This window comes from Henckelia pumila, chromosome 1 (assembly GCF_033568475.1).
Source record: "Henckelia pumila isolate YLH828 chromosome 1, ASM3356847v2, whole genome shotgun sequence".
Taxonomy (NCBI): domain Eukaryota; kingdom Viridiplantae; phylum Streptophyta; class Magnoliopsida; order Lamiales; family Gesneriaceae; genus Henckelia; species Henckelia pumila.
Genome location: NC_133120.1, coordinates 102,503,207 through 102,521,907, shown reverse-complemented (window position 1 = coordinate 102,521,907; position 18,701 = coordinate 102,503,207). Strand labels below are relative to the sequence as shown.

Here is an 18,701-nt window from a genome sequence, read left to right as displayed (position 1 = left end):
AGTATCACGAAATATTGGAAGATCGAAGCCATATAATTTGGAGAAGAAATTGCATATTATTATTATTCGAAGCAACTAAACCATGTAATCCTTTCATTAGTCAGTCAATATGACCTGGCCACGTTTGAAGAGTTACATAACCAAGTGTAGCAGTAATAACAGTGGGACTACTTTAACAAAGCCATGGAGTTGTAAGGTTTGGCGGATGTGATGGGGTTAAGTTATAATTTTCGTGGAGTTGTAAGGTTTGGCGGATGAGCCATTACATTCTTCTACCTCTTTGAACACAAAGATGAATCATGAAATTGTATCATCATGTGCAAGAAACTACTATTTTTGGACATCATTTGATTCGAATAATAAACGATGAATAATATATAACTACGAGATGATAAAATAAAATGAAATCAAGTAATCTATGTAAATAAACAAGGACAGATCTAGTTTAGATCAATGTAAGGTTGTAGTTCACTCCAAAATTTTTTTTTATTAGGTAAGTCTATAACTTGATCCACTAAAGTTCAATTTTTTTTTTTGAAAAACTGCATTTTTGGTCGTGTAAATTGTCATTTTACGATTTTGATCATCTATTTTATCAAATTTCAGTTTTAGTCGTACAATTTTTTATTTTTGTCAATTCTAGTCTTTTTTTTATTGAAATTGTTGATATGACATTATACAAATCAACGATACATCAACACTACATTGTTTTCATGGTGACGTCAAATCGAAAAAAAACACTATAATTGCCAAAAAAAAAAAAAGACAAAGTTAGCTGACAAAAATCGAAATCTGACAAAATAAATAACCCAAAAAAAAAACAATTGTCTCATATTTTTTCAATAGTATAGTGTAATGAATTTTTAAAATTATGTATATTATATTTTTTGTAATAATATATAATTTATTACATAAATTTCAAGTGCACACCAAATCTAATCATGAATCCCTCGGTAAATATAAATAAAATATGGTAGGACAGGGCATATCTTCGAACAGATTGATATAACCAAAAAAAATGCAGAAATTAAAGATGAAAATGATATATGGTCATGGACTAGAGTCGATGAATTATAGTTGATTATGAGATCGAAGTCTCGGACAAACCCCTTCCCACTCAAGAAAAAACGATGGAGTAGATAAAGGATGAACCCAAAACAACTACATATATTCACCAGATCATCATACACAATAATCATCAAAGATCAACCCTGAATTTGTTTTTGTACGTACCCAGAAAGATCAGTATAAAGTTTCAAATTGATCAACATGATTTTTTACCCTTGTCTCTGTTGTTGGGAAACTTGTCGTAACAATTCCTCCCCAACCTCACACAATCCAACCAGTGCAGCACTTGTGCATTCGGGTCTGCTTCCAAAACAACATGGGAAACCGTTATTTGGAGCGTGCCCCTGTAGGCCTTCACTTTCCCGCGGACCCTTGCGACAGCACCCAGGTGAATCTGCGAGGCAAGTTTGGCTGCCATATCGGCATTAAATCGAACAGCTGATGGATCGCGCCTGGAGAATTAAGGAGAGACGAGTTGATTGAGCCAGAGGACACAGGGGATGCAACCAGTGCCATCATCGATGGTGAATTTCAGGAACTTCCCTGGTTTGTGCTCCCGGGTCACCACGATTCCCAGAGACTCGACATGTAAAACAGGCATGCCTCTTCGGGATAGGCCTGTGGGGCAGGGCGTAAGAGCAAGGAAATACAAAGCCAACAATTTGACGTCCATTGTTTGGCTCGATCTATCCGATAAACTCACAACACCACTCTATCTGGAAACCAAAAATATCATAAATTAAGGACCCGAATTCTGAATCACAACACCAATAACAGCAACAACACCAACAAACAAGTCGAGACGAGAGAATCTTTCTATCCGCAAAATGAAATTGTCCGTTAACAGTGCTCAACGTTGGCGCGGTAATCATCTCTAAGATACAACAAATATCTAGATCTTCGTCGAACGAACATATGTGTCAACCTTTTTTTTTGTGAGAAGGAGGAGAGATTTTGCATAAATAGTTATCAGATTGTTAACATACTTATTTTTGCATATATGATCAGTTATATATATACCATGATGTCTAAAGACAAATCTTATGGTTTAAGGATGCAATCAATGACAGAAAAAGCCCAAAAAAACGCAACTTTTCGGAGCACATACGACACGCTCAAGCGGGGCGGACACTCTTGGCCAACCTTTTGTCTGCAGAATATAGTGTTGCGCTCGAGCGTTAATAACCGCTCGGGCGGCCACTTTTATGCAGTAGGTGAGGGCTGCGCATTTTAACTCAATTTTATCCAAAAATATATATATAGGATCATAAGACGTTACCTCACCGCGCCAGCCATGCGCGTGTATTAATTGCATCGATTAACGTCTTGTCCATTTACAAAATATCGTGCCCTTAAGGGACCAATCCCATAATCCAAAATTGAATTATTTAAATATACAAACACATTAGAGACAAGACTTTTTCCTCCAATTAATTCAACAATTTCTCCAAAAATTTGGACAAACTTATTTCCCTCCAATTATTCATTCACTAACTTTTCCAACACTTGTTTTTCATTCCCTACAAAGACCAATTTATATATTTACCTTTATATATATATATATATATATACATATATATATATTTCATTGACTTCTTAGAATTTTCTCAACCCCCACACCTCGCGATCTGCAGAAAATCTACACCTCTTTCATCTTTGAAACTTATACTATCAAGAGGCAAATCTTTTTTTCACAGAGTGAACAATAGGATTAGAATAATATCGACTAATGACCACACCTCGCGATCTGCAGAAAATCTACACCTCTTTCATCTTTGAAACTTATACTATCAAGAGGCAAATCTTTTTTTCACAGAGTGAACAATAGGATTAGAATAATATCGACTAATGATGGATCCCTTGAAATAAATCTGCACCTCTTCGATTTGCACGTGAGACACCCAACTAACAATGGAGCCCTCTTTCGATAAGCTTTTTCTACCGACTTCTTTTTAAACTAGAGTGGATTGGTGAAAAAAATAAAAACGCTGAAATCGTTTTCTTCTTCGTTGTAATTTTTTTCAGGAAAATGATAAAAGAATGGAGAGAATGAGAGGATGAAGATTCTCAGATCTAAAATGAATGAGAAACCATGATCAGAGATACGAAGAGTCAAACCAAAGAATCAGCAGACTTTTTACAAATAAAATTTTTTAAAAATTTATTGCCACGTGTCCGATCGATAACTGGCTCAGGGTAGTACTCTGCCGACTCATCCCTCATAAGGTACCTTATAAATATGTAAATATGTTGGACCAAAAATGTAATCTTTCGAAAAATAAAATATATGAATTATATATTATTATGGATCTTGTATATCATGAATCATCATCAAAGTAAACATATAAATGAGTTGTTGAAAATGCAACCAAATATTCATATTAGAAGATCTAGATAAACATCATAACATGGAGATCGGAACTTCCGATCAGCAATCGGAGCTTCCGATCGGCTGTCGGTGACAGGTGTGTGGTTGCATGTGGTTGAGATTGACACGTGGCATCGGAACTTCCGATCAGAGGAACGGAGCTTCCGATTTGCATGTTCGGAGCTTCCGATCAGGGAACGGAACTTCCGATCGACGTTTATAAATATAGGGTCCGAGCTCCTCATTTCAGGCTGATATCTTTATTCTGGTAAATACTGGGAGGCCAGATAATTTTTCTGATGCGATGGATCAGGCTAAGGAGCAGAAGCGGGACTGATGAGAAAGAGGGAGAATCAGTACCAGCCTCAACAGCAGCAGCAGAGGCAGTATCAGAATCAACCACAGATGATGAGGGTGGTAGCAGTGGTGGTAGCAAGAAGAACTATTTCCGTCCCAAGGGGAAGCAGTTCAAGAAGTTGGGAAGCACTTCTTCGAGCTCGAGTGGCTCGAGATAGTTCAGTTCTGGACAGGGTTCAGGATCATCTGGAGCTATGTGTAGCAAGTGTGGAGGATGACACTCTAGTGAGCAATGCAGAGGAATTTTTGGGAACTGCTACATCTGTCAACAGACAGGACATATCAGAAATAACAGCGGAAACTTAAACAATAATAAAAAATATTTACAATCATATCGAATAAAACCAGTGTATTAACCCAAATACAACTGAAACAAAAGCTTAGACAATAACCAAAATACATTAGATTATTCGGACGTGCAACGGCGACATTCCAACCCTGAAACTCTCATAGACAATACAATAAAACGACGAAGTTCGAATTTTAAACATGTTCCAAAACTAAACTAGATTGACATGCTGATTCGATTTCTAAACCGAGTCCCAGTACTAGCTCTCCCTCTTGATGCTAACCGGGTCTTCGCTGACTCGATCCTGCCCTACATGTTGCCAAGTACACATACAAAACAAAGCAACAGCCGAATAACTCCGGTGAGAATGATATTCCCAGAAAAAGCAACATGAAAAGTAATATACCAACAACAATTCTTTCAGACAATGTAATCAAATCAAAACGAATGATATGCATGTCTTTAAAATAGGGATATCAATTTTGATAAACAAGGGGTTGCTGCTGTGCTTTTGGGATCCCGATGATGAGATCACGTAACGACTCACCGACTCTCCCAATCAAGGTGGTGCCACGTATCCCACTCTCCTAGATTTTGGTGCGACTATAAGGAGTACACTGACACCAGGTGAACTTTTACACCCAGGCCACTCACAGTATAGCCCCCAAAATGTCTAAATAAAAAAGGTCGTTCTGCCCGCTGAAATCAACGGTTTGCATCAATATGAATGCATAAGAAAACATAAAGCATTAAGCCAAATTACAAAACTCAATCAACAACAATATACAAGTTCCACATGCTAGAACAAGTATTGATGCACAGTATGTGATTTTAAGGGGAAACTCGAGAACCAACTGTCCCGAGTATGCTATCCCGCTAACGATGACTACTTTTACCTTTCAATGCAATAGCTCCAACTCTGGATACGCTACAACAAAAAGGTTATATCAGAAACTATACAACCTAACGATAACAACGGCTCAAGGTATTCTATTTACCGATTCTTCGTCCCACTCTTCTACGAACGAATGTTGCTAACACCGTGCTTGACAACTCCAAACAATCTATACGGAGACAATAGATGATCAACAACAACAAACAATCCCAATGCCCAAAGTTTTACAACTCAAACATGGTTCAAAATCCTCAAAACTCAAACCGGCGGCATAACGACTATAAATGATCAAACCAGAAATACAAACAGCAGTACAACATCGATATCAACTCATAACAATGCTAAGATCACAACAAAAGCTCAAACCCAACAAGTCTCAAACCAAATTTTCGAACAAAGGCTTCCAAAAATCATAACAATTCCGAACGACGCTCAAATTCAAAACCGACTGAGAATAAACGATCAGGACTCTGCCAAGAACAACATACTCAAAAGTCAATCGATTCTAACAACATCAAAAAAACAAAACGTATCTAATCGGAGAAATACTTACGGTATAACAGAGCTCTCGCTGCCGTGATCGCTAATCTGCTTTCAGAAATAAATTCCAACGGCCTGATAGAGCTCGGACTGAAATCTGGGAGCTTGAAAAGGCATTTCCCCAAGCTTTAATGGAAGAAACCGATGGAAGGGAAGGAGAAGAGGATAATGAGACTAAGTCAAAAGCAATACAAGTGTAGATAATATATTAAACTCCAAAATTGCATTTTAGTCCCTAAAATTTCCAAAATTTTCAAATAGACCCTGATCAAAATCAAGTCGGCTCTTCAACTCTGTAATCTCCGATTAACTCAAGTAAACTCATTTAAGATAAAAACGGGGCGTTACAACCGTTTGAGGCTCTGTATGGTTGTCCGTTGCCAAACATTCTTATTATAGGGATGAAGTAGGGGAGAGACAGGTTGAGGTACCAGAGTTAATTCAACAGATTGTGGATAAAGTGGAATTGATCAAGAAGAGGATCAAGACTGCACATAATAAACATGCCAGTTATGGGAACACCAAGCGCAAACCTTTGCATTTTGAGACAGGAGAACATGTGTTTTTGCAGGTTTCACCTTTCCGAAAGGTTATGAGGTTTTGGTCTCAAGAGAAAGCTAGCACCGAGATTCATTTGTCCATCTTGGAAAAGGTCGAGGATATGGCCTATCGTTTGGCCTTACCACCTTTACTATCCGGTATTCATAACGTGTTTCACGTGTTATTACTTCATTAGTATGTGGAAGATGAGTCGCACATTCTGCATCCGACAGAGGTTCAGCTGAAACCCAATTTTTCTTATGTTGAGAGACCGGACAGAATTATTGACAGGAAAGATAAAGTGCTTCGGAATATGGGCATCCCTCTGGTCATGATTCAGTGGCAGCGTCGAGGTACCGAGGAAGCTACTTGGGAGCTCGAGATTCGTATGCGTTCTGAACAGCCGGAGTTGTTTTGATTGTATCTCTTTTTCGTAGTCTGCAGTATTTTAATAAGATATTTCAGTTTGTTTTCGTTTATTTTGATCTTGATTTCGAGGACAAAATCTCTTAAGTGGGGGAGAATGTAGTAACCCGTCTCCAATATAAGTGAATCAAGTGTATAATAATGATTAACTGGCTAAAAACATGATTAAGGGATTTCCTAACGAGTATAAGGAATTCAAAAATGGCCGGGAAGGTTCCGAGGGTTCGGAGAGATCGAAGGCTCCGAACAGAGTTCGGAGGGTCCGAGCCAAGATTAGAGCCAATGCCTAGGATCGGAGGCTCTGTTGAGTTCAGAGGCTCTGAACTTGGGATCGGAGGCTCCGATCGCATATTGGTCCAGCTATCCGTAATATTACATCATGCATGACATCATTGAGTGGACTTCGGATGCTCCGAAGATGGATCAGAGGCTCCGAACAAATGTCGGTCGGCATCCTCTGGAAGCAAGACACGTGTATGGCTGAGGGAGTTCGGATGATTTGATCGGACGCTCCGATCAGGATCGGAGGCTCCAAACTCGGTATCAGAGCTATAAATAGAGGGCCGCGAGCTCAATTTCATTTGCACCTTCCAAAATCCTTTCTCGTTCTTAGCTCATTTTAGGCAATTTTAGGGGCTTCTAGGCGTCGTATTGGAAAGCCGGGAGTGGCGGAACACTGCGGGGACAACAGCGGAGCTGTGCCTAAATTTTGAGGCATTCGTCATCAAAGGGCTGACTACGGACGCAGGTATAACTTTGGGTAACCATAGATAGTAGGGAGTATGTAATATCTTAGTTAAAGCTTTTACAACACAATAAGTGATATAGTGATTATTGCTTATAGGCTTGGACTGTGAGTAGCTGGACTGTTAGGTTGCTAGGTGCTCGAGATTTCTTCTTAGAGGTGCGGATGTATTATTCGAGATACCAGGTTGAATATACGTGCATTATGTTTGCATGTTTTGTGTGGAATTATTATGTGCATTGATATTATGCGGCATGCATGTACACGTTGAGATTTATGCCTTGTTTTGCATAGCCTGTAGTAGGGGTCGCTCAGCCCCATATTTTAGTGGATGAATTCCATGGATTAGGATCCGAATATATCCACGATTTTTTATGGTATGGGAGCCACCTCATGATGCGACGACCCAGCGTGCTACATACCATGATGCCTTGAATAAAAAAATATTCTGGATAGGTTTTCCAATACCCTTCATATTGCATATGCATGCATGGTATATGTATATTCATATTTCTATACAGAGCGTTTTGCTCACGTCCAAGTGTTTTGTGTAATATCCAGAAAATTAATAAATATATTCATGATTTATTAAAAGAATTTTAAATGAATTTTAAGTTATTGTATTTTATTATTCATGATTTAAAATTTATTATCAATTAAATATATTTTATGTGTTGTGTAAATGATTTAAAAGTTGATGTTTCATATATTAAAATATATGTTTATTTGTTGAGTTAAATGATTTTATGAAAATTGATTCTAAACCGAGAAAACGAGACTAGCCTACGCACGAAATTGTAGGAAATAATTCTACGAGTATTTTGAGTATAATATTGTTATGTTTTGTTAAACGAGTCAAAATATATTATTATTTTTATCAGACGAGTCGAGACGTGTTTTTGTGACTGCGTTTTAAGCAATCAACACATGATATGTATTATAATTGATAGCAACGTTTATCCACACCATCCCTACTAATTAATGTAATTGTTCCCTTGACTTAGCCACCCCATCTCCTTCACGTTTCCTTTCCCCATTTCTGCTATCATTAATCTTCTTCTTCATTCTTACTCCACGGTCTTCTAGAATTGTAAAAAAATTCAAGCTCCGATCTCGCTCGTTTCATGGTTAACTCGTTACCAAGAATCCGGATCATCTCCTCCTCTAAATTAAGGCAAGTTTTTAAAGAAATTTTAAACCACCATTCAAGATATATGTATTTTGATGTGAAAATTCTGATTTATGTAATGTTTATTCATGATTTTTAAGAGTTCAAGATCATGGTTTATGTTTGATTGAAATCATGAAAATTAAGTAGTTCTTGATGATTCTTTGAGTATGATCGAGAGTTTAATGATGATTTTAAATTCTTTATTTGTTCTTGAGATTTTAAGAAATGTTTTATGCAAAACTTATAGCATAAGTAGTAGAAAATCTCATATTTTGAAGTTTTAAGTTAAATCTTTGAAATATGTTGTGTTTGGTTGTTCCGAATTTGCAGCGCTTGTTGCAATTTTGAAGATAACGACTAGTGTACTAATCCAAATGATATGAGGCTTAATTTATTTGAAAGCTAGTTTAAATTTCTACAATTTTTGTGTTTTGAGTTTTGTCAAAATCATTTTGGATGTTTGGCCAAAATCGCCCCGAAGTGTGTCGGTTGTTTTGAATTTCCTAAACTGACCCTTCTCGGGAGAATACGTATAACGTTTTACTACAAAATTCAATTGAGGTGAAGTTTTCAGCATTGGAAATCCAAGATCAAGGGCTACAACTTTCACGTTTACCACGTTTCCAAATTCAGGGTGCAAGAACTCGAAAGATCAGTCTGAATACATGACAACTGCAGTGCAGCAGAGCTGGTGCTGCGCAAGTATAGCGCCCCAGTGCTGATCTTTCAGAGCTGGAGCGCTGTAGCTTCGAATTAATTTTCTTAAGTTTTGATTTTTGGGTCCTAATTTCATGGTTATGATCTTTTAAGGCTTCTAAAATATATTTAAGAGTTTTTATGAAAAATGTTTCAACTTTTAAGTCAAAAACGAAAAGAACGACTTATGTGGATCGATTACATTATGTGATGCATGTACATGTCTATGTTTCATTCCTGAAACTTATATTCAATATGAAAGTATGATTTTTATCATTTATGACATACATGAAGTTATCGAGTAAAGTTTTATGTTCATGAATGAAAGTTTTGAAGGAAGTTACGATGAAATAATGATGCTTCATAATGAATGAAATGATATGATGAAAGATGAAAGTTATGATGAAATGATAAGATGATGATGCATGAATGAATAATGTTATGATGAAGCATGAATATATGATATGTTGATACATGAAAATATTTTGATGTTTTATGTGTCTTTGTGGTGGCAATACGGGACTGATACTTTGGTTTGGGCTCCGGAGGGACCTTTCCAAATATGGCTCAATGTACGGGTTAGGTCCTCTGGGATGAGCTCCGGAGGGGCCTCCGAAAATGAAAGAACGAATGTTATGAGGCTTAGTGCCATATGCGTTGATTAACAAGAAAAGATGAATGTGCCCATTATGAAGGTTGCCACAATTTCACATAATTCATCACCCCAAAATGATAAGTTTTTATATTATGTTCATGGTTTATGTTCACGGTTTGATGTTGTCCAAGTTTCATGATTTTATTTATTAGATGTTAAGTGCAAATGTTTATTTAAGAAGGAAATGGTAAAGTATTGAGAATATGCATGAAGTCTATTTTCAAGATTTAAAGTTAAGTAGTTAATGTCTATGTTCAAGTTCCTTGGATCTTTTAGGTGTATTAAAGTTCATGTTCAAGATTTTAAGTTTAAAGTTCTATGATGTTTACGTTAAAATTCTTCAAGTTCAAGGTATCATGTTATGTATGCTCAAGTCATTTTAAGTTTAAATTATTTTTGAAGCTATAATGACATAGATATGTATATTTTAATCTTGCTGAGTCCTTTAGACTCACTATACTTGAATGGTGCAGATGGTTTTGAAAGAGTGGGTGCCCAGTGAGCCAACTTGTGGCTATGGGCTTTGATGACTCTTTGTATAAACGATCTTTTGTTTAATATAATTTACACTTTTATTAATGGCAATGACTTTATCTTTCTTCATATTGTTTATATTGTGATATACTATTGTTGTTTTGATAAAGACCTTGAATATACTATAGTGTATGTAAGATGTGGTAGAACATGGGGATGCCTATCATGAAACGCATCTTATAGTCACTGTATATTCTAAACTGTTCCTAGTCGATTGAGCCGTCCGATAATAAGGATAAGGATCGCTCGAGTTTGAGACTAGCATTTGCGATGCAGAGTACCACGTTTCATTGGTAGGGAACATGGAGATGTTCGAAGCATGCAAATGGATATTCATATGATGAATGATCGAACTACCCTATCCGGACTTTCCAAGTGGTTATCACTTATCGAGTGGATGAAGTCCCGCGGTTTTGATTGTACACCATTAGTCCTTACTACTTGAAACATCATGGAGACTCTATATGCTAGTACTGTGCTTTGACTCGTTTACCGACTCTATTGGGGTCATCAGGTGTCGGGATTGGGTGCAGTTACGACACATATAGGAGTCGATGCATTGTTGTCAAGGATTCACCACATACTTGCGAGTGTGGATATCCTATGCGATCTGAGGAGATATTAGTGTGACGAATCTCTGGCCAGAGTACTTGATGTGATTTAAGAAATGGTTTCTTAGTAGCACATGCGATGTCACTAATTTGATCTTCAAGATGTATTGCATAGTTATCGAATCTTGAGCGACTCTCGATAAACCAATGGTTGTTGATTCGATCGGATATATGGATGAAGGGACCGTACTGTACGCTAACCAAATCTACTGGTTCTTGTAGGCACTATCAGTGATACCTAGGGAATCATGGGGCGATGTTGCTAGGCGCTCTACCATGATTCGATGGGCAAGTCGGAAATTGTTGTTCCGAGTCACAAGGAGTTGTGAGCCCACGGCTAGCTGTATCCCTGAACCATTGAAGGTCACACAGAGTAATGGATTTTTAATCCCCGTTGAGATAGTTAAATTTAAAAAGTTAAATTTAATGAACAAAGAAGTTGGACTTCTTAATAAAGAGTAAGGGAGTAGGATTTCCTAAAATGACATAGGGATGGACATTTTTGGAAACCACTGAATTCGGATTCAGGAAAATTTATCTTGACTTTAAAATGTGCAGAAATGGTTTCTGTGCACATTGGTGAAATCGGTTTATCAATCGGAGTCACGATGAATTTTGTATTAATTTCTGAACATGCGGGCTTTGCTTGTCGGGCCTCAACTTATGACTAATGGGCCCTAAGGTGTTAGTGGCCTGCATTATAAATAAGTTATTGCAGTACATAAATTACACACAACTGGTCATAATTGGAGAGACAGTTTTCGAAAAACCCTAGCTCTCTCTCACACGACCGCCGCCCCTCCCTCACTCTGTCAGAGATTTTCCGGTCTGTAATTTTGAATTGCAGTCAGGATTAACGAATCAAATTCGTTATTCTCTTCGCAGAAAACTTCTGATAGATTTTCTAGTGCAATCTATCAGAGGGATTAAACCTCCATTCGTGGACCTGATTGAAGGAAAGATTATTCATCAGTTCCAGGGAGAGACAACAAGAGCAGAGAAATCTGTTGGAGTCCAGAATCTCGATTCGAGATTAAAGGTAAAAAATTATATAATTGTTATTTAATTTTTACACACACAATAATTTAATCGTAAGGTTGATACCCACACTATGGAATTGTTCCATATTAAAATTTTTAAACTTCCGCTGCACCGGGTATCAATCCTGATTGATCTGAACGCCGCGTGTTCTCCAACAGTGGTATCAAAGCCAGGTTGCTCAGATCAAACGATTAAATTAATCGATTGTACAAAAATTTTTGAGTCTCGGTTTTCAAAACAAAATAAATATTTTAAATAAAATTTTTTTTTTCCGGGCAAAACCCGGGCAGCGATGGTCGCTGCCCCGGGCGGCGCACGGCGCCGCCCACGGCGGCGCACGTCGCTGCCCAGGGCAGCGATTGTCGCTGCCCCGTCCCGACCCCACGGGGGTGCGGGCCGGCCCGGGAGTGTCCGGGCGGCCCGCGGGAAAAATTATTTTTTATTTTAAAATTAATTTTAATATGTTAAAATTTTATTTTTGGTCCGGTCAAAAATTGTTTTGATTGGTTCACGAGGCTTCAGATCGAATTGTTCGAGTCCGAAAATTTTAAAATTGATTTTTGGATAAATTTGAATTTTTGGAAAATTTTAATATTTTATCCTTAAATTGAATTTTGAAATCAATTATTTTTGGTACAATTGATGATAAGATTTGATCTTATGAATATATTAAGTAAAATATGATTTTATCTATAAAATTGGATTCTGTAGATAAAATATGATTTTATTTGATAAAAAGGTAAAATATGATTTTATATGTAAAATAAGATTTTATATATAAAATATGATTTTATCCTGTTTAAATTTAAATTGCCATATGCATGTTATCCAATAAATTAAATTTGAATTAAATGTTATTGGATAAGGATGATCGATTGCCATGACCAATTTTGTAGGTGTATGTTAGGAATTTACATTTGTTTTTATTGTTGTTGGTTTTATTAATGGGCCTGGTTTATGGCCCAATATGAATGTCATATGTAATAAAAGTGGGCTTGGTTTATGGCTCGTTCCCACCCCTAAAAATGTATCCCCTACTTGTCATTGTTATTTATTGTAAATACATTAGATTTAGTGGGAGATCAAGATTTGAAGATGGTGGGCCCAGCAGACAATAAAGACAGAAGAAATGTACATTGGAAGCTAATGTAATAGGATTGCATTGCATACTGCATATTACCTAGGATTGGACTAAGACTCGTGATTGGCAACCACGGGTCAAATTAGAAATGGAATCAATCATCCTATATAATATATGATATTATGATTGTATGCATGTTTTAGACATAATTGCGTGAATCCGGCAAGCATGCAATATTTAAAAATGATGAGACAAATTTTTATAATTAAAAATCCCTCATTTTAAATATGATTTAAAATTGATATCAAGATAAATAAAGGAAATTTAAATTTGTTTAAATGTTCCTACCTTCCATCAACGATCAATGTATGAGATGCTACCCGCGGATACGGTCCGGCTCATATTATTGGGGGGGGGCCGTTCGTCGGAAAGCTGTACATTGGATCGACACATGTTGTAAGTTGGGTGGAACTCCCATGGGATTGGCTCATATTATTGGGGGATCCACATGGCGACCGTCCATCATAACTTAATATTGATGGGTCATCTTGACATGTCACTATAAACGGCGTCATATTATTGGGCCCTTATTGGACATGAGGTAAAAATATGGAGGTTGCTTTGGAAGCAATTGGGCTCTACCTTTTGAGAATTATGGTTGGCTGATATTATTCGGGACCATAAGTTTGTCAATTGGACTCCATGTTCTCACTAAGGAAAAAGTTTCCCGTTTTCACTAGAGGGTAGTGAAATCGTTAAAATAGTGGGAGTGAGATTCATAAAATTAAATTTCGCCTATTTTATGTCTTAGTAAATTGCTTAAACAATCATTGATATATGTCTGTTTTTCTTTTCAGTATTTCATAAGATGAATTCGCGTAATCTATTATTCTCGATCCTCGAACAAAACAAGTTGACTGGCGCAAACTATAGGGAATGGTTCCGGAAGTTGAAGATTGTCTTGACTTCGGAGAAAATGCTCTACGTGTTAGAAAAATCTCCTCCGAAGGAAGCACCAGCTGACGTAAGTCCAGAGGAGTTGGCCAAACTTGATACATGGTGGGACCATGATATCAAGACCAAATGCTATATGCAAGCCTCGATGTCTGATGAACTCCAGAGGCGATTTGAGGACACCGTGAATGCTGCTGACATTCACGCTCAACTCAAGGAACTTTTTGGGGCTCAATCGAGGGCTGAAAGGTTCGCTACTGTTAAGGAGCTAATGACGTGTCGCATGCGTGAAGGGACTTCGGTCCGTGATAATGGGGTACGAGTGATTTGGCTCATACAGAAGTTAGTAACCTTAGATTTGGTGTTGGAGCATGAACTCAACGTGGACTTACTGCTTCTGTCTCTTCCTTCTTCGTTTGACGGATTTGTGGTAAATTTCAATATGAACAAGATAGAGGCCTCCCTTGAAGAGATGGTCAATATGCTTGTGACATATGAATCCACATTAAAGAAGGATAAATCGGTTTTCTTGGTGGGCTCCTCATCTTCTGCTAAGAAGGGGCCAAGTACGAAGGGTAAGAAACGTTCTGCCCCACCCAAGAAAGTCGAACCCGAGAAGAAGCACAAGACAAAGGCTTCAAACAATGGAAAATCCAAGGATGTTTGCCATTACTGCAAGAAGCCCGGTCATTGGAAGCGTAACTGCAAGGAATATCTAGAGCAGTTGCGAACTGCAAAGGGTATGTTCTATATTGAAATAAACGTTTCACTTAATACTACTTCTTGGGTATTGGATACCGGATGTGGATCTCACATTTGCAATGATTTGCAGGTGATGACAAGAAGTCGGAGGCTTAGAATGGGTGAGACCCAGCTGAGGCTCGGGAATGGTTCCAGAGTTGAAGCTACAGCCGTAGGAGATGTTTGTTTAATTTTGCAGAACGGTTTTAAGTTACTTTTAAGAGATGTTTTATTTGTTCCGGATTTAATTAAAAACATTATTTCTGTTTCTATGCTAGATAGAGATGGTTATTCTTGCAATTTTGTGAATGGGATTTGCAATATTTACAAGAATGAATGTTTGATTGGAAATGGACAACTTGAAAACGATCTATACAACTTAAAACTGAAAGACATTCCAATAAATTATATTGATAAACCGGCAACAACAAACAAAAGGAAAATCGATAGTCAAAACCCGGCAAACCTTTGGCATGCTAGGCTAGGTCATATTTCCTCAAGGAGGATGAACAAGCTAGTGGGAGAGGGCATGTTTGATATGTCTGATATTAACTCTCTACCTACTTGTGAATCCTGCCTAAAAGGAAAAATGACTAAATCTCCTTTTAAAGGGAAACCTGAGCGTAGTCAAAATCTGTTGGATTTGATCCATACAGATGTTTGTGGACCATTTAGAGTTGGGACTCAATATGGCCACACCTACTTCATTACCTTTACTGATGATTATTCAAGGTATGGGTAATTATATTTAATGAAATATAAGTCTGAAGCATTTGAAAAGTTCAAAGAATTCAAGGCTGAAGTAGAAAACAAGCTAGGTAAAAGTATTAAAGCACTTCGATCGGATCGAGGTGGAGAATACTTAAGTACCGAGTTTTTGGACTATCTAAAAGAGAATGGGATTCTCTCTCAGTGGACTCCTCCTATGACACCACAGCTTAATGGTGTATCGGAGCGTTGTAATCGAACTTTGTTGGACATGGTTCGATCCATGATGAGCTTCCACCATCGTTTTGGGGCTATGCGCTTGAAACGGCAGTATTGTTGTTGAACAATGTCCACACTAAAGCAGTGGACAAAACACCATACGAGTTATGGAATGGCAAAGCTCCTAAGTATTCGTACTTGAGGATTTGGGGATGTCCTGCTTACGTGAAGCAGATAGTGGGAGATAAGTTGGATAGTCGATCCAGCTTATGTTATTTTGTAGGGTATCCGAAGAATTCAATCGGATATTATTTCTATTATCCTGCTGAAACAAAGGTGTTTGTTTCAAGGAATGCCACCTTCTTGGAGAAGGAGTTCTTATTGGATAAGAAAGGCGAGATGATGGAACTCGAAGAAGTTCGAGAAGAACCCGAAATACAAAATGACGATCCTACACCTCAGGAACCATTGCTGGACACGCCAATATCTAGAAGATCCGAGAGGACTTCTAGACCTCCTGTTCGATATGGTCTTCTTCTTGAAGGGGATCAAGATGAACCCGACATTGGATGTGATCCAAGAAACTTCAAGGAAGCAATTTCTGATGCGGATTCAAATTTATGGCTTGAAGCTATGCAGTCAGAATTAGATTCGATGCATACAAACCAAGTTTGGTCTTTAGTAGATCCTCCCGATGGAATTGTTCCAATAGGGTGTAAATGGATCTACAAGAGAAAGCTTGGGCCTGATGGTAAGGTATTGACCTACAAGGCGCGATTGGTGGCGAAAGGTTATACTCAAAGACAAGGAGTTGACTATGATGAAACCTTTTCACCAGTTGCAATGTTCAAGTCCATAAGAATCCTTATTGCCATAGCTGCATGGTATGACTATGAGATATGGCAAATGGATGTGAAGACTGCTTTTCTTAATGGAGACATTAAGGAAGAAATCTATATGAAGCAGCCTGAGGGGTTCACATCCATGGGAAGCGAGCATAAGGTATGCAAGCTTCAGAGATCAATTTATGGTCTAAAATAAGCATCAAGAAGTTGGAACCAGAAATTTGATGAAACAATAAAGGATTTTGGTTTCATCAAGAACCCGGAGGAACCATGCGTGTACAAGAAAGTAGTTAAGGATGCTGTGACATTCTTAGTACTTTATGTTGATGACATCCTACTCATTGGGAATGACGTAGGGATGTTGCAGTCAACAAAGATATGGTTATCAGGTAGATTCTCGATGAAGGATTTGGGTGAGGCATCCTATATTCTTGGGATACAGATCTATAGAGATAGATCTAAGAGAATGATAGGACTCACACAATCAACCTACATCGAGACCATATTGAAACGGTTTTCAATGGATGGGTCCAAGAGAGGACATCTACCTATGTGTCATGGAGTTTCTCTATCCAAGTCTATGTGTCCCAAGACTGATGAAGAGATAGAGAATATGACACATGTACCATATGCGTCAGCTATAGGTAGTATCATGTATGGGATGATATCTACTAGACCGAATGTAGCATTTGCTCTGAGTGTCACGAGCAGATATCAAGCTAATCCCGGTCAAATGCATTGGAAAGCCGTGAAGGACATTCTTAAGTACTTACGAAGGACTAAGAATATGTTCATGGTATATGGAGGAAGAGAACTGAAATTGGAAGGCTATACCGACTCTAGCTTCCAAAGTGACGTGGATGACTCGAAGTCAACCTCTGGATTTGTGTTCATGCTCAATGGCGGTGCTGTCTCTTGGAAGAGTTCCAAGCAGGACACCACAGCGGATTCCACCACTGAGGCTGAATACATTGCAGCATCAGCTGCTGCTAAAGAGGCAGTTTGGATGAGGAATTTCGTCCAAGAGTTGGGCGTCATTCCTGAATTTTTTGGTCCAGTCCCGGTGTACTGTGACAACACGGGTGCCGTTGCTCAAGCAAAGAAACCAAGGTCTCATCAAAGATCCAAACACGTACTGAGGAAATACCACATCATCCGGGAGATTGTGGAAAGAGGAGACATCACTGTCGAACGAGTGGCCTCTGCAGACAATATCGCTGATCCACTTACTAAGCCCTTGCCGGGACCATTGTTTGACAAACATCGCGAAGCAATGGGTCTACGTAGTATGACTAGTTGGCTATAGGGCAAGTGGGAGATTGAAAGAGTGGGTGCCCAGTGAGCCAACTTGTGGCTATGGGCTTTGATGACTCTTTGTATAAACGATCTTTTGTTTAATATAATTTACACTTTTATTAATGGCAATGACTTTATCTTTCTTCATATTGTTATATTGTGATATACTATTGTTGTTTTGATAAAGACCTTGAATATACTATAGTGTATGTAAGATGTGGTAGAACATGGGGATGTCTATCATGAAACGCATCTTATAGTCACTGTATATTCTAAACTGTTCCTAGTCGATTGAGCCGTCCGATAATAAGGATAAGGATCGCTCGAGTTTGAGACTAGCATTTGCGATGCAGAGTACCACGTTTCATTGGTAGGGAACATGGAGATGTTCGAAGCATGCAAATGGATATTCATATGATGAATGATCGAACTACCCTATCCGGACTTTCCAAGTGGTTATCACTTATCGAGTGGATGAAGTCCGCGGTTTTGGTTGTACACCATTAGTCCTTACTACTTGAAACATCATGGAGACTCTATATGCTAGTACTGTGCTTTGACTCGTTTACCGACTCTATTGGGGTCATCAGGTGTCGGGATTGGGTGCAGTTACGACACATATAGGAGTCGATGCATTGTTGTCAAGGATTCACCACATACTTGCGAGTGTGGATATCTATGCAATCTGAGGAGATATTAGTGTGACGAATCTCTGGCCAGAGTACTTGATGTGATTTAAGAAATGGTTTCTTAGTAGCACATGCGATGTCACTAATTTGATCTTCAAGATGTATTGCATAGTTATCGAATCTTGAGCGACTCTCGATAAACCAATGGTTGTTGATTCGATCGGGATATATGGATGAAGGGACCGTACTGTACGCTAACCAAAATCTACTGGTTCTTGTAGGCACTATCAGT

The 18,701-nt window shown here is 38.2% G+C and overlaps 2 protein-coding genes across 2 annotated transcripts; one reads left to right on the top strand and one right to left on the bottom strand.

Moving 5' to 3' along the window:
• Window positions 1-1,264: 1,264 nt before the first annotated feature.
• LOC140871038 (CST complex subunit STN1-like) lies at window positions 1,265-1,741 on the bottom strand. Its single transcript, XM_073273488.1, has 2 exons — window positions 1,576-1,741; window positions 1,265-1,479 (listed from the first exon to the last, which is right to left on the bottom strand). Exons 1-2 carry the CDS (start codon window positions 1,739-1,741, stop codon window positions 1,265-1,267), a joined length of 381 nt encoding a protein of 126 aa, XP_073129589.1.
• Window positions 1,742-5,648: 3,907 nt separating this feature from the next.
• Window positions 5,649-6,475, top strand: LOC140871026 (uncharacterized). The gene is made up of 3 exons (XM_073273479.1): window positions 5,649-5,713; window positions 5,917-6,215; window positions 6,291-6,475. Exons 1-3 carry the CDS (start codon window positions 5,649-5,651, stop codon window positions 6,473-6,475), a joined length of 549 nt encoding a protein of 182 aa, XP_073129580.1.
• The last annotated feature ends 12,226 nt before the right edge of the window (window positions 6,476-18,701 follow it).

Bases quoted from the DNA above. Each gene is read 5' to 3' on its own strand.
- LOC140871038 (XM_073273488.1), bottom strand. From the start codon at position 1,741: ATGGACGTCAAATTGTTGGCTTTGTATTTCCTTGCTCTTACGCCCTGC. The intron at 1,480-1,575 runs GTTGCATCCCCT...CCGATATGGCAG, and splicing joins CACCATCGATGATGGCACTG to CCAAACTTGCCTCGCAGATT.
- LOC140871026 (XM_073273479.1), top strand. From the start codon at position 5,649: ATGGAAGAAACCGATGGAAGGGAAGGAGAAGAGGATAATGAGACTAAG. The intron at 5,714-5,916 runs GTAGATAATATA...TTCTTATTATAG, and splicing joins AAGTCAAAAGCAATACAAGT to GGATGAAGTAGGGGAGAGAC. The intron at 6,216-6,290 runs GTATTCATAACG...TGCATCCGACAG, and splicing joins CTTACCACCTTTACTATCCG to AGGTTCAGCTGAAACCCAAT.